Source organism: Cervus elaphus, chromosome 11 (assembly GCF_910594005.1).
Source record: "Cervus elaphus chromosome 11, mCerEla1.1, whole genome shotgun sequence".
NCBI classification, from domain to species: Eukaryota; Metazoa; Chordata; class Mammalia; order Artiodactyla; family Cervidae; genus Cervus; species Cervus elaphus.
Window position 1 is genome coordinate 75,746,290 of NC_057825.1, and position 24,105 is coordinate 75,770,394.

At 45.9% G+C, this 24,105-nt stretch overlaps 1 protein-coding gene across 3 annotated transcripts in view; it reads right to left on the reverse strand.

The window, feature by feature from the left end:
• Positions 1–6,855, reverse strand: part of PRKCE (protein kinase C epsilon) — a 542,503-nt gene extending 535,648 nt beyond the window's left edge. Inside the window, exons 1-2 of one of the 3 annotated variants that reach the window (XM_043918105.1) lie at positions 6,719–6,855; positions 5,106–5,648 (exon numbers count right to left, since the gene is read on the reverse strand). In XM_043918105.1, coding sequence (XP_043774040.1) covers positions 5,106–5,453 — 348 coding nt within the window. In that variant the 5' untranslated portion in view covers positions 5,454–5,648; positions 6,719–6,855. Of the gene's footprint in view, positions 1–5,105; positions 5,649–5,852; positions 6,446–6,718 lie in introns of those variants that run through there. The other 2 variants (XM_043918104.1, XM_043918106.1) reach the window with 2 other exon arrangements.
• Positions 6,856–24,105: the final 17,250 nt, after the last annotated feature.

Genomic DNA, 24,105 nt, shown 5'->3' on the forward strand with positions numbered 1-24,105 from the left:
CTGGTATTCTGGCTATGAGGCATGTAAGATCTTAGCTCCCCAATTAGGGATCGAACCCACATCCTCTGCATTGGAAGCAGAAGTCTTAAACACTGGACCACCATGGAAGTTCCATGGGTGGGATAGTTTTGAGAGACCCTGTCAATGGGCTACCTTGGAAAAATGAAACAGAAACACTAGTGCCCCATTCCTTGCCAAATGAGACTCCCTGAATGAAAAACATTATGGAGGCTATGAAAAACTGGCTTCCTTAGATCCTGTATAATATTCAGCTCAATAAAGACCCCCTCTCTAGGGCCTACCCATGGTAGGTTTAGGGGGACATAACAACAATAGCTACAGTTGTTAAACATTCACAGAGCCCTTGGCTGATGTGCTTTACCTGTTCCTTCCATTCCCAGGACAAGCCCGGTGCATTATAGGTGGAGACTTGTACCACTGCCCACTTCTTACAGAGGCAGAAACAGAAACACGGGTTAAATGGCTCCCTAAAGGTCTCGCAAGTGGTTGGTGATAGAGATGAGATTCAAGCCCACGCAGCCAGGCTCCAGAGCTCTTCCCTCGGGTGCTCCACCAAACCACCTGTCAGAAAATGACTTTCTGTCATTGCCACTGTGATGAGGGCCTCTTCCATTGCATGAAGCATGGGAGAGACACCAACCAAAGATAATCAGAGCCTGGGGACAGGGAGGAGAGAACTGAGCAAAGGATATAGAGAGCAAACTCCAGAGTATGACAGGACCAGACAGTTGTAACCCACACATTCTACCCACACTCTCTGCCATCTTTCTGCTCCCCTAGCACCCCACCATCTGTCCTAAATGCGAGTGCTGCTCCAACCAGCATCCATTCAGGAATCCCCACACTTCTAGTTTACCCAATCCTGCTTACAAATCTTTCTTTATCCAGGTGAGCCTGGGTGGAGTGGGTTGCTGTTTCCTTCTCCAGGGGATCTCTCCAATGCAGGAATCAAACCTGGGTCTCCTTCACTGCAGGCAGATTCTTTACCAACTGAGCTACGAGGAATTATAAAAGTCTATTCACGGGTGAAGAAGAGAGGGGTACAAATTAAGAGAGTACCACTGACATATGTAGACCACCACATGTAAAATAGATAACTGCTGTATGGACAGAGGGATCTCAACCCGGTGCTCTGTAACAGCTTAGAGCGGTGGGGAGGAGATTCAAGAGGGACGGGACACATGGGTACTTGTGGCTGATTCACGTGGTTGTATGGCAGAAGTCGATACAATATCGTAAAGCAATTGTCCTCCAATTAAAAATAAAATTTAAAAAATTGGACGAATGTAAAAAACAAATCTATTCAAAAATCTCAGGACATTTCTATGCACAAAATCTTGGTATATTCATTATCTGGAGCTTTCCCCTGCCTGCAATTTCTATTCTAGTTCAGTGTTTCTCAAGGCATGGGCTAATCAGAATCTCCAGAACAGCTTGTTAGAAATGAGTATTCTGTCCTAAACAACAGAATGAAAAGCTCTGAAAGTGGGGCAGGAGGACCTGTATTTTTCATGACCCCACCCGGTGACTCTTCTGCACACCAGAGTCTGAGGAGAGTTATCACCTCTAACAGTTTTGGGGAAGCGAGCTATAGCAATTGTGTTTCATGGGATTCTGCTTCAAGTATAGGTGAAATCTTCCCATATCTATGTAATGAGCTTTCTCTAAAGCAACCCCTTTTGTCATCATAACAGATATGCCTCTCACTGTCTGGAGAATAACAATCTCAGTCTGGTTTTAAACATTCTAGAATCCACCTCAATTTTCTAAACTTTATCCCACAGTTTCCAAAGGGTGGAATCATTAGCCCCCATAGCACTAATGATTTTAAGAGGCACCTGAGGTAAACTTTTCATTTTCATTTTAGAGACAAACATTTAGTTTAATGTCAATAAAGAAAAATTGTAACTACCATATCCAAGCCTGTGATTTCACAAATACTGGGGCTTAAGTGGGAAATCAAAGAGTTACTGTTTTAAAATATTAAGTAAATACATACTAGCACTGGCAGTACTCAGATAAAAGTCTTAAATTTGGGAAACCTCGCCTTGTCTGGCCCTTTTCTGATGGCACCCTCAATTTCAGCCATGCATTTCTGACCACAGGCATTCTCTGCCTTTATCCCAGCATGTCCGTGCCCATGGAATACTGTCTTCTCCCATAAATACCTCTTTAAATGTTACCCATCGTTTCATGCCCAATTCAAGCCTCCTTCCAGGAACCTCGAGATTCTTCCAGCCATCCCAGCATACTCCCTTTTTGAACTCCTGTAACATACTTAAGGTACCACTCATTTAGTCTAATTGCTACTTAAGTGTCTATGAGTACCTATTCAGTGTTATTTCCCTAGTGAAATGAAGCCTCCTGAGAGTAACCCATGGTCTCTTTTACTCCTGGATTACACAAAGAGCTAAATGTTCCTGGCTGGATCTAAGCGCAAAACAGGAACTTGGTGAATACATGGGAATTCATCATGCAGCTGAATGAAATGTTCCACAGTGATGAGAAAGGTGGCTGTTGCATGCCCTCTGCATCTCCTTACTCCAGGCCAGAATTCTCAGCCACACCTCTTCATTACTGCCAGGTGAAGAGCACAGAGGCTGGAGCCCAGGAAATTCTACCCAAAGGTGGGATTCTGTGGGTGTCCCCTGGCTGACGGGGATAGGAGAGGTGACCTTAGCCAGCCCAGGTGCAACCTGTCTGCTTCCACAGTCTGGTCACCTCTGCTGCTGCGTCCTCACCCTCAGTTGGAAGAACCAGTGTGGCCAGAGCATCCTCATGAAAACAACCCCAGACAACAGAACCAGCTCCACTATTTGGTTCATCCATCCTGTGACTCTAGCCTTTCTGTATCTCAAGTTTTTTAATCTACCAACATCTAATTCACACTTGCTATAAGGCAAAAGAGACACTGATTCTAAAAGCACTTTAAATTATCACGTACAATAAAAACTCGGGGACACAGCACGTGAATCTGCAGAAAGACTTAGACTAGGAGACCAGAGGGCCTAGTTCTCCACTGAGCAAGCCGTGAGCAATAGGAGCTGTGGTCCCTCCTTCCAACTCTGCCCCGTCTGCTTGTCTTGTGACCTCAGGAACCCACTTAGCTGCCCTGGGACTCAGGATCCTTGGCTGTGAAAACTGCCTATCACTAGATGATCTGGTCTAGGGCCAAGTCCAATGTGAGTTTGAGCACCTTAGAGAGTGACAGACAAACAAGTCTAGTGTCCACTGCACACTTCACTGGACATGCTCCAAAGTGGGGATCATGCGCCAATGTACTCAGGATTTGGGTGGGCCCCAGCAAAGCATCATCAGAGACACTCAGACACCTTTCCCTCCAACTAGCATCTGTTTTGTGGAAAATAGCAGACGTGCTGTTCACCCTACCTGTTCTCCGCCTCACTGTCCAACTCCATCTGAATACACGGCAAAAAGCCTCATTTCCTCACTACCATAGTCATGTTTTTTTCTTCCCCTTCCTGTCCTAAAACAACAAGTTGAAAACCACAGGTTTTGGTGTTAAGATCTGGCTTTGAAATTAGTTATCCCTTCAGCTCCCCCTCCGACACGCACCACTTTCATGAGTGAAAGGACTGAAGGCCAGTGGACAGGAAATGGGAAACGAGTGGGAACTCTGGTGGTGGGAGGGGGGCAGTGGCCAGGGCCATTGGTGAACTGGAATGGAATGGAATGACACTGTGTTCTTTGGGATTCCATAAAGGTTTGCCTGCTTCCCAAAGTGTAAGCCACAAATCTCCCAGGGTTGTACTTGGTGTGGTTTGTTGGAGCTTCCTTGTAAGCCCTGTAACCATGGTTTTGGGGAGACTACATCACAGCCAGGAGCATCAAGGGAAGACAAAAAGCTTTTTCCTATTTTCCCCTAAAATTCCATCCCCTTAAAAAAAGTGTGTGTGTGTATACATATGTGGGGGGGGGTATATATATATATACACACACACATATATGTATATATACATATACGTATTTATATGTAAGGTGATATGCCAAGGTGATTCATGTGCACTTTGACCATAGGACATCATGAAGTTATTTGTTTTCAATAATTAAACATCTCTCCATGAGGATCAGGTATTTCTCTGTGTAGACCAAAGAACCCTAAAACCATATACACCCAGAGTCACACCTGCTCTCCCTGGAAACATGTAACAAACATAAAAATAAAGAACATCATTTCCTAATTTAACACCTTCCCTCTGAAAAAGGGCTAAAACAAGGTTGCTTCTCCCTGCTTCTCTGAGTGCCAAGGTTGAATGCATTTGGTTTAGAGAGTGTGCAGAAGGCCTATTACCGAGTCCCTAATATTTTGACAGTGTAATCAATTAACTTGGTCTCAAAAATAGTATCTCATAGCACAGTGTCTTGAAAATCAAAACAGAGAAACAATGTAACTTTAAGTCGATTCAAAGCACTGACTGCCAATTAATCACAAGCAGAACCGTTTGTAAAATACAGCGCTAGTTCCGGATGGATGGACAATGCATTGGGCAAAACCAGCTCGGCCCATGTTTCTGGGATCCTGGAGGGGACGAGAGGAGAAGAAATTTTTCTTCCCGCATGTCAGAAGATGAGCTAACTGCCCGACAACAAAATAGAAATGAGCCAGCTTCATCCCGGAGGGAAAAATAAAACAGCTCCTCACTCGGCTACTCAGGACAAAGCCAGGACGTGCGAGAAGCCTTCAGTGTAGGGCTCCACGTGCCTCTCCAAGGACCGAGGAACCCACCCACACACAACCAGCCCACCACGCGCCTGGCGGAAGAAGGCGCCGGCTTCTCCGCCAACCTTCAGCACCGGCAGCTTGGGGTTCCCAGCTTTCGAGCTCCCTGTAGCGCCCGCTGTCTGGACAGGGCAGAGGACCATACCCTCTTTCCAAGACTCATCTTCCATGCCCCAATGGCTACTTCTCCCCGACTACTGAGTGTGCTTCCCCAAGCTAATTGACACACACACACACTCCAAATGGCAAGAAATCCCTGAGCCCCACGACCAAAGCCAAGGTCGTGAGTTCTGCCCCTGGAACCCCACAGTCTGGTTCCTGGACCGGGAGGCGCCCAACTCACCCAGTCCTCGAAGTGACGGCTCCCGTTCTGCAGCAGCTCCTCAAACTGGATGGTGCAGTTGGCCACGAAGTCATCGTAGCCGATGGGGGCATCGTGGAAGACAGCCAACTCAATCTTGCGTCCGTTGCACACATCGGTGACGAACTCGTCGTGCCAGGCCGGGCTGTTGGTCTTCTGCTTGGTGGCCGTTTGGCCGATGCGCGAGTCGTCCACGTTGAGGGCGATGTAGGGGTCGAGAAGGAAAGTCTGCGGCCGGGGTCCCACCGCATGGCGCAGCGACCAGGCTGTGGGCTTCAAGCTCACGGCCTCGCAGATTTTGATCTTAAGAAGGCCATTGAACACTACCATGGTCGGGGCGGGGAGTGGGGGCCGGGGTCACTCCGTCCGCCCCGAGGGCAGGAACGAAGAACCGACGCCGCGGCGCTCCGAGCACGGGACTCTTGGGTCCCCTCTCGCCCCACCCCACACTCTCCCTACACCTTGTAGCGTTGCGCCCTGGCGCGGGCGATTCTCAGCCAGCGCATGTATTTCCTCGCCGGGTTCCTAACGGAAAACAGGGAGGGGGGAGAGCTGGGGGACGTCCGTGTTTGGAGAAGTCTCTCCCCCCCCCCCCAACCAGCAGCACCTCCAGAAGAGGAGACGAGCTGTCGGCTCCGCTGCAAAAGCCGCGGGGGCTGTCTCGTCGCCTCGCTGGCTCTCCGGGTTGGGGCTGCGGGGAAGTGGGCGCCGCGCCGGGCGCTTACCTACCTTTCCGAAACATAATCCCCGGGAAATTTCGACTCCAGGAGGGGGAGGGGGCGGTGAGACGGGGCGGGGACCAGAACGGGGGCGCAGATTTCCACCCGGATCCTCTTCGCACACCCAGCGCCTGCCTCTGACCGCGCAGGGCGGGGGATGAACCCAGGGATGTGCAGTCTACCCGGAGGGATGCATGTCCAGAGGAAATGGTCCTCCTCGGAGCCAAATTTAAAAAAAAAAAATCCACAAGCCACACGGCCAGCCCGGCCGCCTCCTCCTGGGCGAAGCCGCGCCGCGCCGCAGTCGGCGATCAGGAGGCGCCAGGAGTCGGGAATCTCACATCCGCGCGGGCTCGGGAGTCGGGGTGGCCGCGGCTCCGGCTGGGGCGCAGGCCGGCACCGGGCGGTGCGCAGCGCGGCGGGGCCGGGACTGCGACTCGGCGCGGCCCCACCTCCCGGGCGCCGGCGCCCGCCCGCCGCGCTCCCCGCGTCCCGGCTTTCAGCTGCCGCTCGCTCGCTGCCCGCCCGCTCTCCCCCTCGGTCTCTTCTCCCTCCGTCGGTGTGCGAGCGAGCCTCCCTCCCTCTAATGCAGGAAATGCGCAAAAGACGTCAGTGTGTATGTGTGTGTGTGTGTGTATGTGTGTGTGTGTGCACGCGCGCGCGCCCGCGCGCGCGCCCTGGTGTTTGGGGAAATAGAAAGTTTTGCCAGTTGGGGGAGCAATACGGGAAAAGTGAGCCCAGCAGGGGACTGTCGAGGACCCGCGAGCCTTTCGGGGTCGCGGCGGCCTGCCGGGGAGCGGAACTCGGATCCCGCGCGGGACCCGGGGGAGTGGCGGCCTTGGCGGGGGGGGATGCGAGCCCGCTGGATGTGGATACCTGGTCTGTGGTCTCCCGCAGGAGACGAGAAGGCCACGCATCTTTCCAGGCTCTGCGGCCAGCACTGTCTTTTACAGCCGGGAGTGGAGAGGTGGCAGGGGTCGCGCTGCTGCAGAGGACTCGAGACCCTCCCCCGGCCCCACCCCTACTCTGACCGTGGCTGGCCAGGGCAGCCTGCGGAGTATTGGTCGGTCTGTCTGTCATTCTGTCCGGAGACGTTCTGCTCCGTGGTGGTGGTGGGGGAAGGGGGAAAGGGAGGGGCGTGCACGGCTCTGTGTGAGTTTTAAAACACTTATTCTTTCTTCCCTTTCTTTGGGGGCATTCTCCCTTTTGGGGGTCTGTCCCAAACTTCTCGGGCTGCGAGAACTTGTTGACAAGCGAAAGCTTAGTAATACCCCGACTCGGTTCGTGTGTTTGTTTATATTTCACAAAGTGACTTCATATTTACTCTAGACCTTGCCTGTGTCCTTTGGGGGGACAGTGTTCTGATCAGCGCGCTGACAGGGGCCGTCCCAGCGGCGCGAAAACGGGGCGCGCGTCCTCCGGCGGGGACTGGGGGTTGTGGGCTGTGTCCGTGTTAATTTCCTCCGTAACCTTTAAACTCTCGCTGGAAGCCGCGGCGGCAGCTGATCACGTGAGGCGGGCCCTGGGCTGCTGGGGAAGAATTTCCTCCGCGGGGAGCCGGGGACGGGGAAGGCGGCCGGGCGAGGGACGGCCTGGCGCCTGGGGACGCGAACCTGGGAGGGCGGGGCGGAGAGCGCGGAGGTCCGGGGCGCGGCCCTGCCTGGAACTGCAGGAGGACAGCCCTGGGAAGAGGTCGTCTCCGCAACCTGCGAGGCGGGGGGCGGGGGGTGGGGTGTTGTGCAAACGGAAAAAGAAAACCTCGGCCCTCGCCCGCGTGCCAAGCCAAGTCAGGGAGTTTGTAGGAATCGTGGTAAGCTGTGTTTATCTTTCGACTCTGGTTAGCCCAAGTTTAAAACCCACCTCTCGATCACTTTTTCTCAGTGGAAAAAAAAGAAAAAAGTAAAGTTATCATTGTCTGGGGCTTAGAGGCTTAAAACGGCTTAAAGGCGCAGAAGGAGGCAGACCCCTGGAACGAAAGGCTACCAAGTGCCGCAGACAGGTTGCAAAACTGATCAGAAAAGTCCCGGGCAGATCCCCTCCGAAGGCCTGTAGCTACTGCGCTCTCCCGAGCTTACCAGTAATTTCTCGCAGCCCTCCAAGTTAGATGGAGCAGCAGGGTAGAGAGAGCTAGCATGCAGTCTTAGAGCCAGAAGAGTCCCGTTCCCATGGAAAAAGTCGGGATGTAAAAGTTTTGCCTTCCAGGGCCACTCCCACCAGCTGGAGGCATATTTTAAAATTTGTCAGCTTGACAAAGCACAGGTGGGATATATCATCGCTGTTAACTTTATTTCTTTGATCATCAGAACTTTTCCCTCCTCGCTTCTTACTACCACCATTCTATTCTTATTAAGCATGTTTCCCCCTTCATGGTGCATGTGATGGGCTTGATCTTCTACAAATGCATTCGGAAGCCCAGCAAGAGCTAGAGAGAGATTCATAAGATGCCTGACAAAGAGGCAAAATTGAAGGGCTACCAACAAACTGGCCATCAAGATAAATAATATTTTAATATGATATTTTGAAAAAATAAAAATGAATATAGAGTTCCAAGAGGAACACAATATCCACATTTTTAAATAGTTTTAGATATTACACTAAAATAGTATTTGTATTGCTGAGTTTCTGGGCATCCCTGAAATTTCGTGCCGGAGAAGAGGGCTTCCTTTGCCTTGCCCCAGCTCCAGCTCTGTGAGGAACTGGAGAACGGCATAGATTTCATGAAGGAGGAATTCTTGAGTGTTTCATACCTTTTCTCTACTCTTTTCTGAGTGAGTCCTATCTTACCAGCAAACAGACAAGTACCGGGATTGAAGACAGTGGTCAAAATCCCTCCTCTTCTATGTCTGTAACAGGAAATATATTTAGAATTAAAGACACACTAAACTTGAACTTTTGGCATCTTCTTATGTTCCCCCCCCTCCTCCCCAGGCAAGAACCCCAGTGTTATTAAATAGGCCTGTTGCTGTCTCAGGGACTAGGCTTTCTTAAAACCAATAACCTACAAGTTTCTAATACCATTTCCCTGGACCTGGGTAGGGATACAGAAAGGCTGCATCTGCCTCTTAACAGACTGCTTGTTGCACCATGTGAATAAATCATACTGCAATCCTCAGATGTGACCAATCCCAGGGTGACCTTTCCTTTCAATTACAAGTCTTTCTGCCTGGGGGTGGAGGAAGGTGGGGTAACTCAAAGACTTGGCCAAACAAACTTTCTGTTTTGTGTTGGAAGAATATTTAAATAAAAAGAGAATATTGGTTGTCTATATAAAAACATTGCTAATTTCCTGACAATTATTACATCCTTATTTCTAAATCAATCTCTCACCATTCTCCTCTCATACTTGGCTAAATGAAAATATATATCCTCTAGGGGCACCATGGAGATGCCAGATGTGAGTCTGTTTAGGGAAAAACCTTTAAATTTACCTGTGGGTGGGCGTTTGGATCTAAAATAAGCCCACTCCTCCAGATTTCATATGAAGAGAAAAACAAGCCCTTGCAGGGCAGAGGTTTTAGAATGTAAAATTCCAATCAATAATTACTGCCTACTTCATCCTTCTCTTGGCCCCTGTATAGTCCTGAAAGCCCTGGGTAGAGCCATCAGTAAAAAACATCCTTCTCAGACTACAGCCCACGGGGTGGCCAAGAGTCAGATACGTCTTAGCAACTGAACCTACACAAAACACACTTTAGAGTCCAACTGTGGCCTGGTGGTTTTGTTATCTTTGGGAGAGGGAAGAGGAAGAGAAGAAAAATGATAGAAGAGTTTGACAAGGACGGTGACTCTCTCCTTTTAAAATTAAGGATCTTAGGGACTTTCCTGGCGGTGCAATGGTTAAGAATCCACCTGCCACTTCAGGGGACATGGGTTTAATCCCTGGTCCAAGAAGATCCCACATGCCTCAGAGCAACTAAGCCCATGCACCCCAACTACTGAGCCTGCTTGCCACAAATACTAAAGCTGGGCGCCTAGCATCTGTGCGCTGCAACAAGAGAAGCCACCACCCACTGCATCTAGAGAAAGCTTATACACAGCAATAAAGACCCAGCACAGCCAAAAATATAAAATAAAAGTTTTAAAATAAATTGATAAATTAAGGCTCATGAAAAAAGACTGGTGGAGCAAGCGTTCCCAGGGCAATATTGTAAGTTGCAAGTGGAGGGCTGTACCAGCCTCTGGGAGTACATGAAAGAAGAGTCAACGCTTCACCTGAGGTTGCCTGGGAAGGCATCACCCAGCAGGCCTAGGCTTTTCAACAGGAGTTTCTTCAGAAGCAAAGAGGAGAGAAAAGGGCATTGGAGGCAACAGGAACAGAGTGTAGAGAGCTCAGGTAGGTAAGAGCATGGCTGTTGGGATGAGTAAGGAACCGGGTATACCTGGCCTTTGAGGTGAGAGGAGGTGAGCTAGGTTGGACTGGATAACTAAGGCCTTGTAGAGCCTACAAAGGAAGCTGGAACTTCCTCCTTGAGAGACACTGATCCTTCTAAGGTGGAGAAGCAGCATAATGGGAGTTAATACTTTTTAAAAAGCCATTTTTCAGGGATAGGTACTTTCTCTTCTGTAATTTTCCTCTAGAAGACTCACCCCAAAACAGGATGTCAGGGAGACAGAAGATCCAAGTCTGAGGACACTTTACCCTCCATCTGATCAAAAAGGAAACAGTCTGTGGATATTGTTGAGCTGAGTAGAAGGAATCAAGGAGGGGTGTCTGAACCTTAGACTAGCACATTCAGATTCACAGCCTTGTTGCTCTGCTGGTCCTTGCCATTCGCAGGATGTTAATGGCTTCTGCAAAGATCTGCCTGGTTAGGGTCTCTCATAGATTCCACATGTGCTCTGTGGAGCAGATTCAACCACCTGAGCCCTGTGATGAGAATATGCAGTAGCACGACAAAGCAAAACCATGCAGAGTTTGGTTGGCCCTGCCCTGGCCTAACTCCCACCTGAGTTCCAGCCTGGCTTCTAATCCCCTCACCCACCCTCTTGTTGTTGGCCCATGTCCGGCCTGCCATGTCTGCTTATTTTGGCCCTGTCTCTGCTCTGAACTCTGATGCGGTGACCCAGAGACGAGCTTCCATCTACAAAGAGATGGAAGGATCAGAGGGAACTCTATAGAACTTAAAAGTGCATAATGGGTAGGAGATGACCTGGTATCCCTCCCTCCTCAGTTCCCTTGACCCTGAGCCCTACTCGTCTCAGGAGCCATATGGAAAATAATATCACATACTACATTGTCTTTGGCTCTGATGTTGGGCTGCATCTTGGGACTCTGAAATCCATAAATTCATCCATCCATCTTTACTGAGAACTGCTATGTTCAGAATACTGGGGCAGGTGCTCAGTCGTGTCTGACTCTTTGCAACCCCGTGGACTGCAGCACGCCAGGCTTCCCTGTCCATCACCAACTCCCAGAGCTTACTCAAACTCATGTGCATCGAGTCAGTGATGCCATTCAACCATTTTATCCTCTGTCATCCCCTTCTCCTCCCGCCTTCAATCTTTCCCAGCATCAGGGTCTTTTCCAGTGTGTCAGCTCTTCACATCAGGTGGCCAGAGTATTGGAGCTTCAGCTTCAGCACCAGTCTTTCCAATGAATATTCAGGACTGATTTCCTTTAGGATTGACTGCTCTAGGGAGGACAAATAAATACTCCTGCTCCTTGATGATTGCTGCTCTGGCTGGGGAGATAGGAAGATCAATTCAGGTAGCCATTCGTTTATTCAGCAGTCAGTATTGAATACCATGTCATTTAGACCGCTGGAGAAACAAAGATGATGACATATAATGACACTTTATTAGTTGGGATGGGCCAGTTCACATTGCTGTAATAAGCAGTCCCCAAACCCCAAAGTCTAAAACTAACAAAGACCTCTTCTCACATGGCTGTACATCCATGGTGGGGTTGTCCACATCAGCGTCTTTCCCACTCCTGCATGTAGACCAACAGAAAAGTCACTTTCTGGAACCTCGCTGGTCACAGGCAGAGAGCAAAAGAACCCCAAGAGGGTGTTAGGCAGTTAAATAGCCCACTCGAAGTGCTAACCTCTATTTCTACTCACTAGTTGTTGGCTAGAACCAGTCACATGGCCTCTTTTCCTCATACACACGTGAGTTGAGAAGTTCTCCCACCTGCAGGGTGAGGCGCCTGGAATATTTGATGAATAGCACTGAAGACTGTCTTAGACACTGTCTTCAAATAATGGGTACACAGAGATAATTCAAGGTAGCACATGGTAAATGGCAGATAAATGGCACAGTCAGAAAGTTCTGTGATCATTTAAGGGAACATGAGCATCACAATCAGAGTGAGACTAAACCTGATGGCCCTGGGTCACTGCATACAGAGTCTTCCAGTAACTGGAGAATCCGACTACCAGACTAGCAACCACCTAAGCTCCTTTTCTTCTTCCCTCAATACATCTGACTTCTCAGAATCTGCAGGTCCTTCAAGTGACTTCAGACCCGAGTCAGCACTAAGGAGGCATTTGGACTCAACAGAACTAAGACTTGTTTGCTTTACTCTGCAAGATTTGGGAGATCACCTGGCCTATATTCTAAATTCTTATTAAATTCCTCTATTAAATGAGGAAACTCAGTCCTAGAGAGGTTAACTGCCTTGCCACACAAGAAATTTTTAAAAAATAATAGTAATAACCAAAACACTACTTAGAGGTCAAAACAAATGCTTGAACTTCCTAGTTTAAGTTCACTTTTCTTCTACATTGTCATACTGGAACCAATGCAGTGCCATGTAATGATAATAACCCCAATCCCATTTTAATTCCTTGGAAACAAAATTTCTATAAACCTAACATCCAAGTTTATTTTAACATACTGACTTGCAGTTTAACTGGCCTTGGTGAAATACAACATTTAGATAACAATAATTCTCAGAGAACTATGATATTGATAGAGTTCTTACTGAAGTTGTTTTGGTGACACATCTTAAAAACAAAAGGACTCTATTATTCCTCAACTTCTCTATTTTTACGTCTTCTCTGGTAACAGCAATCACATGTATTTTCAGCATATGATTTTATGATACCTGCATCAAGTGTAAAAACTGTTTCCTGAGGCTCCCTGTGGCTATTTTATCAATTAGCAGAATGATGGATCTGACTGCTCAGATTAGGTTATAGATCGCTAACATGTTCTGGACATTTGGTCTGCAAATCTGTCTCCCTTGGACTGCAGGGAGATCAAACCAGTCAGTCCTAAAGGAAATCAGTCCTGGAAGGACTGATGCTGAAGCTGAAGCTCCAGTACTCTGGCCACCTCATGTGAAGAATCAACTCATTGGAAAAGACCCTGATGCTGGGAAAGATTGAAGGCAGGAGGAGAAGGGGATGACAGAGGATGAGAGGGTTGGATGGCATCACCAACTCGATGGACATGAGTTTGAGCAAGCTCCAGGAGTTGGTGAAGGGCAGGAAAGCCTGGTGTGCTGCAGTCCATGGGGTCGCAAAGAGTCAGATACCACTGAGTGACTGAACTGAACTGAACTTCGAATTTACTTTTCAGGATCAAGGAGTTGGGGCTCCATGGCAGGGAATATTGCCTCTCATCACCGATAAGGATAACAAATGTATAGATATAACAAATGTAAAATGAGAGCTAGTTAAGCTCACAGGTTCTTTTGCAACTGATATGCAATGCATAATTGGCAATTCCTTCTCTCCTTCAATACCCAAACCCTCTCTGAACTCAGACCTTATTCCCCCAGCCAAAACTATGAATTCTCCTCCCTGATCTGCCGCTCCCCTCCTCCTCACTTCTCATTGCCAGGCCAGCACCGCAGTCTCGTGTCTGGTATCTGTCTTAACTCTGTTCCTTCTCTAAAAAGTCTTTAAGTTTGGAAATGCAGTTTGGGGAGCAAGCATCTCATACTTGCTTCCCAGTATCTTGGACATAGTAGGCACAACTTTGCACTCTGCAAGTATTTGTCCCAAAGATGGCCTTTTGAAATAAGAAGAGTGTCACAAATCTTGTTAGCCTCACCCCTTCTTACCCAGATAAGGTCCTTGGCCAAGGTTGGGTCTCTCCGCTCCAAAGCAACCAGGGACTGTAGTGATGAAGTTCCCGGGATGCTGGGCGGGTCGCGGTGGCAACTCAGAGCCTGCGGTTACGGGCCCGGGCTCCGCGAGCCGACAGCGCCCTCTGGCGGAAGTAAGTGTGCCTAGCCCGGTTTCTCCCGCGCTTTGATGGCCTTTGCTTCCTCACAATCCGCGGGGCTGGGATTCCAAATGTTGGGAGCACTAGGAGATCTTTTAAAGTTGAAGGGATAGGTCAAGGGGCAGACAACATGGTATGTGACCCTTGGCTTTATCCACATGCCCATCGGGAGCAGGGGAGCGATCCAGTCACTAGCTGTATGAAGATGCTGTGAATATTGTGCTTTTTTTTTTTTAAAAAAACGACTAGTTCTCAAAGGAAAGAATTCTGTTCCTATAGCTGCGTTAGAACAATAGGCCATCAGTTGCCAGTTAAACCCATGTTAGGTCCAGGAAAAACAGAAATGAAGGAGATGGGGGTCCAGATTTTTAGGAGCAGGAACTCAAAGGGCCTCCTGACTGGCCAAAGACCAACCCTGCTTTTCTTTTCTTAAGACAGCAAGTCAGTTCCTGAAGCTGAGGTGAGGGTCAGGAGAAATGGCCAGGGAACTGCACATAAAAAGTCATGTCCACAATGGGAAACACTGGGAGCTGCAGATCATTGAGGTCCCCTCAGAGGTTACTCCCCTCATTCCAGCACATAACTTGGTTTCCTTTTATGAAAAAACACAGATGTCTTCAGCTGAGGGCTGACTTGACTTTGCCACTTAACCCAAAACCATTTAGGAAGCAAGAAAGGTATCTGGTCATTTCTCCATCCCACCAGTTGTCATGGAAATGGGTCCCTCCAGCTCAAGCCCCCACTTGTGTTGGACCCATTACACACTCCTCTGTTTCAGAGACTGCTGTTGGTCACCCCTTGCTCCTCTCCTTCTCCACCATTCTTTCCCCTCAGTAAGTCTCACCCATCCTAAAAAATATGTTGCACTCTTCATAACCTCACATCTCTCTCCAGCTAGCTCTCAGACTTCTTCTGCCCCCTCCCTAAAGTTAAGCGTTACATACTCTCACATTCTCTACTTCCTTACAATCCACTCCCTCAGCCCATGCCATACGAGTCACCGAGCCCTCTCTCATGGAGGATTCCAATCATTTCTACCCTGCTCAGCCTCGTTTTGGAATCTACCTGGTTTGGCCACTCTCTTGGCAGCATAGGATGCTGTTTTCTCCTCCCTCCTTAAAATGCTCTCTTCCCCTGGAAATGCTCTCTTTCCATGATGTCTGAGCTCTCCAAAATGTTCTCCTTACCTCCATGGCTTCTCCTTTTTAGTTTCTTTTGTTCTTCTCTTCCTCTGCTTACCTCTTAAATGAATTATTGCTGTGCTATGCTTAGTCGCTCAGTTGTGTCCAACTCTTTGGGATCCCATGAACTGTAGCCCACCAGGCTCCTCTGTCTGTGGGGATTCTCCAGGCAAGAATACTGGAGTGGGTTGCCATGCTCTCCTCCAAGGGATCTTCCCAACCCAGGGATCAAACCTAGGTCTCCCACATTGCAGGCAGATTCTTTACCATCTGAAGCAGAATGCTAAACCAATGCAAATATTTTATTGATGAAAATGTCAGGTGAGTGACCAAAGGTGCTATAAACCTTGAAAGACGAAAAGATTACTATGACCTAGAGTGGTAAGGGAAGCCCCCTTGGAGGAAGAGAGATGGAAAGTGAGCACAGACATGGGGTACATTATCAAAGAGAAAGGCCATTCCTGGTGGAGGAACATGTCACTAAATGCATGAGGAAAGAAAAAATTTAATCCAAAATTATTAAGCATCTCTTTGTGACGCATGATGTAAAATTAAAGAAGGAGAAAGATATGAGTCCCTAGCTTAAATTTTAGTGTACGTTCCTGTGAAATGATTAAGAAGCTACATAAGATAGCCTTTGATAGAGGTCTAAGCGGTAGAAAGAAGGAAGAAATCAGGACGGGCTTCCTGGAGGTGGCAGGACTTGTGGGCTATATTCTATTTGAATATAATTATATAATTCTGTTTAAATTAGGGTAGGCTAACTACTCTCACAGATATGCCCTCAAATGCACAAAAACTCAAACACAATAGATGTTTATGTTTTGTTCACCCAACAGTAGTAAGTAGGAGAACAGGTCAGAGGGGTGGCCCTGTTCTTCCCAGGCTGCAACAGTCACTCTGGGGATTGTAGCCAATGGACCCATCCAAAAAGAGAAAAGATCATGAAGGATCATGGAGCCGGAAAGGCCAGGTTGCTCTCATCCCATTGTTTACGACTTAGTCACGTGGCCACGTGTTAACTGAAAGGGAGTCTGGGAACCAGTCCAAGATGAGGAGAGCATGTCTCTTTGGTGAGCAAAGAGCTGTATTTCCCACTTGGTTCTTCCCCCTTTACTGGAGATTAGGAGGATCCCTTTGGATTAACCTCTGTGCAAATTTCATCCATTCTTCATTTTGAGAGGATGTCGCCTTCTAGAATAGTGGCCCCTCCCTGCCCATTAGCAGTCCAAGTCGCCCTCAACTTCAGTGCATGGTGGGAGACATCACCCACTGTTTCCTGGTGGGGGCGCATCGAGTCAACCCCCAAGTGAACTTGGTCAAGGTCTTCCCTCTAGTTGACCTTGGAGATGCTGCAGTGCAGCGTGCGATGAAAGTGTGGGGTGGTGAGCAAGTCACCAGGCACAGACGTCAGCTGTAATGCTATTCTGTACTTGGAATTTTTAAGGATGCTTTTATATCTATCTTTCCCATTACTCTGCAATTCCCTGATTCAGGGACTGTGTGTCAGATTCCCTGGCGGCGGAGGGTGGGGGGTATTCCTAGGTCCAGGACAAGACTAAGCTCTCAATAAATGTTTGTTAAGTGAAAAGATGAAAGGAAGAAAGGATCCTTAGTTATTGCTTGGCAGATCAGGGGTTCTCATTAAAAGCCCTCAGCCCTGTCATCTGGGCAATCTGGCTGGTCCTTTCAGCACAGTACAGAGTGGAAAGTGAAAGTGTGAAAGTCATTCAGTTGTGTCCGACTCTTTGTGACCCCATGGACTATGCAGTCCATGGAATTCTCCAGGCCAGAATCTTCCCAACCCAGGGATTGAACCCAGGTCTCCCACATAGTGGGCAGATTCTCTACCAGCTGAGTCACAAGGGAAGCCATACAGAGTGGGGTGGAGTCCAGTTCGGAAACTCAGTTCTAGGATCTTGGGCAAATTATCTGCCTCTCAGTGGGCCCTGCTTGATTCAAAGGTAACAGGGGTTTGCAGAATGACAATGGGCATTGTGTTACAGCAGGTACAGTGCCTGCCTCTGAGTAGGTCTCCGGAAATTCCTTTATAGACTGACTCCCTAAGGAACATTAAAAAAAAAAAAAAAAGTCCTTTCACTCTCTAGCACTGACAGACCTGGCCACTGGATAGTGGGGTTTTGGTGTGAAGGGTCCAGGCACAAAAGAGGTTTGCCCTGGGCCCAGCACTCCACTAAAACGGCCCTGAGGTCAGATCTGGAGTGCCCCTTCTCCGCTGCTCCTCCCTACAGTAAGACAGAGGACTGCAGGAAACACTCAGGAACTTGAAGAAAAATACAAATAATAAGGAAACAAATCATGCGACTGACCGGCTTCCACTTGCAGCTGCGGTTGAGCTTTCCAGCCATTGAACCCAACTGGAACTTTCGATGGCTGAAAGTAGTAATTATTTTTCTGTGTCTCTCAGAGAAACAGAGTTGGGCTATCTGCAGAGCTGAGCTTCTGGAACCCGGGGCGTGGTGGGGCAGGTGGCAGAGCTCAAGGTGCAGAGCAGGTGCATGCTCCTCCTGCCACCCTGGACGTGGCCTCCCCTCGCCTGTCCATCAGCATAGTTGACACGCACCCTGCTCAATTCGTTCAGGCTCCCTCTCTGACTCCCTCGTCTGGTGAGAACCAGGGTACCTGCCGGTGCAAGAACTGACCTTGCCAACACAGCACAGAGCGTGTCGTTGTGGTTTCTCTCGAGCAAGAATGGAGAAGTGGTAAATGTTTCTCATGTTTTCCTCTGGTGAGTCCACGCATTCTGGGTTTGTTTGTGCCAGAACTTGAAAATTCAACAGCAAAGAGGGTAGGGCATGTGAAAAGGCAGGATGAAACAGGAGGGGTAAGTGACCATTTATTGCAAGGTGAGTCCCACTATTCACTTCTTAATGTAGTGGTAGTAGTAGTAACAATAGTAGCAATATTAATAATAATAATGGTTCTCTCTCTACTGGTTGAGAACTCTGAGCCAGGCATTAACATATAACAACTCTTTAAATCATTAAAACAACCCAATGAAATAGATACTACCATTTTTCTCCAGTTCTAAGACATGGTTTTAAAGTTACATTTTAACATTTTAAAATCCATGATAAGAGAATACTATGTTGTATTATAATGGCTAGTGAAAAAATTTTTTATCTCATAGTAGCTAAAACTCCAATATTTTGGCTACCTCATGCAAAGAGTTGACTCATTGGAAAAGACCCTGATGCTGGGAGGGATTGGGGGCAGGAGGAGAAGGGGACGGCAGAGGATGAGATGGCTGGATTGCATCACCGACTCGATGGACATGAGCTTGAGTAAACTCCAGGAGTTGGTGATGGACAGGGAGGCCTGGTGTGCTGCGATTCATGGGGTCACAAAGAGTCGGACACGACTGAGCGACTGAACTGAACTGAACTGACTAAGCACATTAAATTGGGCTTCCCTGTTGGCTCAGTTGATGAAGAATCTACCTGCAATGCAGCACATTAAATTAGGGTGCATTTTAAAGATGAAGCAAGTAAACTGGAGAAAAACTAAGCGATGCAACCAGGATCCCACTGCTAGTAGGTTGCAGAGCCTGATTTCAGACACAAGTGGCCCAGAGTCTATCTGTGTGTTTATTGTTTTTGCAACCTCAGACATCCTGCAAACATTTCCCCTTAGGTCTGTCTACCAGGAACCAAGCTCATGATGACTACATACTCTGTAAAACAAGATATATATGTTTTTTCATTCAGATTGATTTTGTTTTACTTTTCATATAACCATGATTCTGTTCTGTCTCCCACAGGAAACTCTGAATTTTGTTCTTGTTGTTCAGTTGCTAAGTTGTGTCCAACTCTTTGGGACCCCTCTTTGCAGCACACTAGGCTTCTCTGTCCTACAGTATCTCCCATAGTTTGCTCAAACTCATGTCCATTGAGTCAATGATGCCATACAATCATCTCATCCTCTGTCACCCCCTTCTCCTCCTGCCCTCAGTCTTTTCCAGGATCAATGTCTTTTCCAATGAGTTGGCTATTTGCATCAGGTGGCCAAAGTATTGGAGTTCTGGGCCTCAGCTCCGGTCCTTTCAATGAATATTCAAGGTTGATTTCCTTTAGGATTGACCGGTTTGATCTCCTTGCTATCCAAGGGACTCTCAAAAGTCTTCACCAGCACCACAGTTTGAAAGCATCAATTATTCAGCACTCAGCCTTCTTTATTGTCCAACTCTCACATCCATATGTGACTACTGGAAAAACCATAGCTTTGACTATATGGACCTTTGTTGGTAAAGTGATGTCTCTCACAGAAAACTCTGAATTTAGAAACTGCATGAAGAAAAACAGAAGCCCATTTAAACCTGCCTGGGTGGGCCTGCAGTAAGGGATAGGCATCAGAGATATTTCCCAAGAGAAAATCCACCCCTGTAGTTGATTTGTATTTGGACTTATGTTACTTTTGCCTTCGTGCCTCAGTTTTCCCAGCTGGAAAATGAGGGGCCTGCACCAGTTCCAAACTTTTTTGCTGGTGCATCCTTAGCATTTTAAACATTTGAGCACAATATTTTCAATATTTGTAACCTCTTTTTTATTTTAAAAGAGTGAGGTGTACTTCTGTGTGTGTGTATGCTTCTATGAGTTTAACACATGTATAGATGTGTACAACCACCACCCTGATCAATACAGAGCAGTTCTATCATCACCACCCTCCAAAAAACATTCCCTTGTTTTAACACTGTTGAAATTCTGCTTCCCATGAAGCCTCTTTCAACCCATGATCAGTCTTCATCCTAATAGTGTTGCCTTAACCCCCCTGCCAGTGCAAGAGACATGAGAGACATGGGTTTGATCCCTGGGTCTGGAGGATCCCCTGGAGGAGGGCATGGCAACCCTCTCCAGTATTCTTGCCTGGAGAATCCCATGGACAGAGGAGCCTGGTGAGCTATAGTCCTTGGGGTTGCAACTAGTCAGACATGACTAAGAGAGACTTAGCACCAGCACTAGCATGTAAATGGAACCGTATAATACGAACCTTTGGAGACTGGTTTCATTTACTTAGGAAACTGAGCTTATCCATGTTGTTGACCACATCAATAATTTGTTCCTTTTATTGAGCAGAGAGTCATTGAATAGATGACTATGTTTTACTTAGCCATTCATTCACTGAAGGGCATTTAGAGTGTTTCCAGGTTGGGTTTTGTTTTTGGTTTTTTTTTGGTAATTATGAACAAAGCTGCTATAAACATTCATGTATCGGTTTTTGTATGAACATAAGTTTTCATTTTTTAAGGGTAAATATCTAGGAGTGGTATTGCCAGATTATATAGTAAATACATACTTAACTTTATAAGAAAGTGTCAAGCTGTTTTCAGAGTGTCTGTGCCATTTTGCGTTCGTATAAGCAATGTACGAAGATTCCAGTTATTCTGCATCCTCACTAATACTTTATATTTTCAGTTGGGTTTTTGTTGTTGTTGTTTTACTTTAATCATTCTAATAGATGTATAGTAATATCTGTGATTTAATTTACATTTTCATAATGACCAATGAAGTTGCATCTTTTCTTGTTTAAAATTTTTATTAAAATATAATTGATTTACAATGTTGTGTTAGTTTCAGATGTATAGCAAAATGATTCATATATATATATTTAGATTATTCTCCATTATAGGTTATTACAAGATATTGAACATAGGTCCCTGTGCTTTATAGTAGGTTCTTGTTGGTTATATACTCTATATATAGTAGTGTGTTTATTTTAATCCCAAACTCCTAATTTATCACTCCCACCCCAATGTTGAGCAGCTCTTCAATGTGCTTATCAGCCATTTATATATCTTCTTTGGTGAAGTGTTTATTCAGATCTTTTGCCTATTTTTAAACTAGATTGTTGTTCTCTTACTGTTAATTTTTGAATGTTATTTACATATTCTGAATGCAAGTCCTTTGTTGGATATATAATTTATTAATATTATCTCCCAGTTTATAACTTGCCTTTTAATTCTCTTAACAATGTCTTTTGCAAAAAAAAACCTTTTAATTTGGTGATGTCAAGTTTTCCTTTGTATTTCTTTTATGGATTGTTTTTTTCTCTTTTGTCAGACATAAGCCAGTGAAGAATCTACCTGCAATGTGAGAGACCCAGGTTCGATTCCTGTGTCAGAAAGATCGTCTGGAGAAGGGAACTGCAGCCCACTCCAGTATTCTTGCCTCGAGAATTCCATGGACAGAGGAGTCTGGTGGGCTACATTCCATGGGCTCACAAGAGCTGGACACAGCTAAGGGACAAACACTTTCACTCTTTCTCAAGAACTCTTTGCCTAACTTTTTCTCACATAATTTTAAATAAAAATGTATACTTTTTGGTTTACATTCAGATCTATGATCCACTTGAAGTTGATTTTCCTGTGAATTATATTCTGATGTCTTGATTGAAGTTCTTTCCTTTTTTTGTAAGTGGATGTCTTTTTGTTTCATTTGATGAAAGGACTGTCCTTTATCCACTGACTTGCCTTCAAACCTTCATTAAAAATCAATTAATCATGAATTATAAACTTTAAAATGATTAAAATGGTAAATTTTGTGCTATGTGAATTTTGTCTTAACAAAACAATATCTTAAAAAACAAATTGATCATACTTGTGAGGATCTAAGACTGTTATTTTGTTCCATTGATCTACCTGTTTAAACTTTCACCAGTACCACATTGTTTCATCATTAAGCTTTAGGATAAGTTTCAAAAGTAAGTAATGTGAGTCCTTTAACTTTTTTCTTTTTCAAAGGTCCTTTGCCTTTCCACATATATCTTAGAGTCAGCTTGCCTATATCTGCCTAAAATTCTGCTGAAATTTTGATTGTTCATCCAATAAAAAATTACCAAGTATGCAAAGCAGCAAAAAAATACGTTCCATGGTGAAGAGAGAAACAAATCAATTGAAACTGATCCAGAACTAGCAGAGATGTTAGCATTACCAGATGAAGACATTAAAATGGTTGTTATAACTGAATGCCATATATTCAAAAACTTAAATAGAGAGAGGAATATTAAAAAAGACGCAAGACAAACATCTATATGCAAGTCAAGGAACAACAGTTAGAACTGGATATGAAACAACAGACTGGTTCCAAATCAGGAAAGGAGTATGTCAAGGCTGTATATTGTCACCCTGCTGATTTAACTTATATGCAGAGTACATCATGAGAAACACTGAGCTGGATGAAGCCCAAGCTGGAATCAAGATTGCCAGGAGAAATATTAATAACCTCAGATATGCAGATGATACCACCTCATGGCAGAAAGTGAAGAAGAACTTAAGAGCCTCTTGATGAAAGTGAAAGAAGAGAGTGAAAAAGTTGACTTAAAACTCAACATTCAGAAAACTAAGATCATGACCTCTGGTCCCACCACTTCATGGCAAATAGATGGGCAAACAATGGAAACAGTGAAATACTTTATTTTGGGGGACTCCAAAATCACTGCAGATGGTGACTGCAGCCATGAAATTAAAAGATGCTTGCTCCTTGGAAGAAAAGTTATGACCCACCTAGGCAGCATATTAAAAAGCAAAGACGTTACTTTGCCAACAATGGTCCATCTAGTCAAAGCTATGGTTTTTCCAGTAGTCATGTATGGATGTGAGAGTTGGACTGAAAAGAAAGCTGAGCGCTGAAGAATTGATGCTTTTGAACTGTGGTGTTGGAGAAGACTCTTGAGAGTCCCTTGGACTGCAAGGAGAGCCAACCAGTCCATCCTAAAGGAAATCAGTCCTAAATATTCATTGGAAGGACTGATGCTGAGCTGAAACTCCAATACTTTAGCCACCTGATGTGAAGAACTGACTCATTTGAAAAGACCCTGATGCTGGGAAAGATTGAAGGCAGGAGGGGAAGACGACAACAGAGGATGAGATGATTAGATGGCATCATCGACTCGATGGACATGAGTTTGAGTAGGCTCCGGGAGTTGGTGATGGACAGGGAGGCCTGGTGTGCTGCAGTCTATGGGGGCACAAAGAGTCAGACACGACTGACTGACTGAACTGAACTGAACAAGACACATATCTAGAGATATAAACTACGGTATCTGAGGAGAAAAACACATCAGATGGAATTAATGTCAATGAAGACATTGCAAAAGAAAAGAGTGAGTGAATTTGAAGACATAGCAATAGAAATAACCTAAAATGAAACACCAAGAGAAAAAAATTATTTTTAATGAAAAGGTAATCACTGAATAGCCAAAAATAAATGAATAAAATTATTTTTTTAAAGTTCCAAAAAACTATACAGTGAGAGTTGGGAGTGAGGGGGGTCTTCTGGGGCACTTCCTGAGGAGAAAATGATGAAAAGAAACAGTTCTTTGATAGTACCTGAAATACTACTGCTAGTGATTATTTTTCCTTTATGAATTAATCATTGCCCATTTCTTTTAGGTTAATACGTTTATAATGCAAAGACCCCAAGAAGGATTAATACTTGGAGTCACATTGTTGTGAATTAGTTGGGCAGCTCTCTAAAAGGGCTTGTGTGGTGTAATGAATTACATAAGCGAAAAGCGAAGTTGCTCAGTCCTGTCTGACTCTTGGCAACCCCATGGACTGTAGCCTACCATGCTCCTCTGTCCATGGAATTTTCCAGGCAAGAGTACTGGAGTGTGTTGCCATTTCCTGAGTTACACAGTGGCCCCCTAATATGTCTACATCCTAACCTCTGGAACCTGATTCTTACAACTGTGACTGTTACCTTATTTGGGAAGAATGGTCATTGCAATGTAATTAAGTCAAAGATCTTGAGATAAGAAGATCATCCTGTAATGCCAATGACAAATACCCTTCTATAAGGGAAGCAGAGGGAGATTGACTGAAACAGAGGAGAAGGTGATGTGAAGACAGAGGCAGAGATTGGAGTGATGAAGTCACAAGCCAAGAAAGCT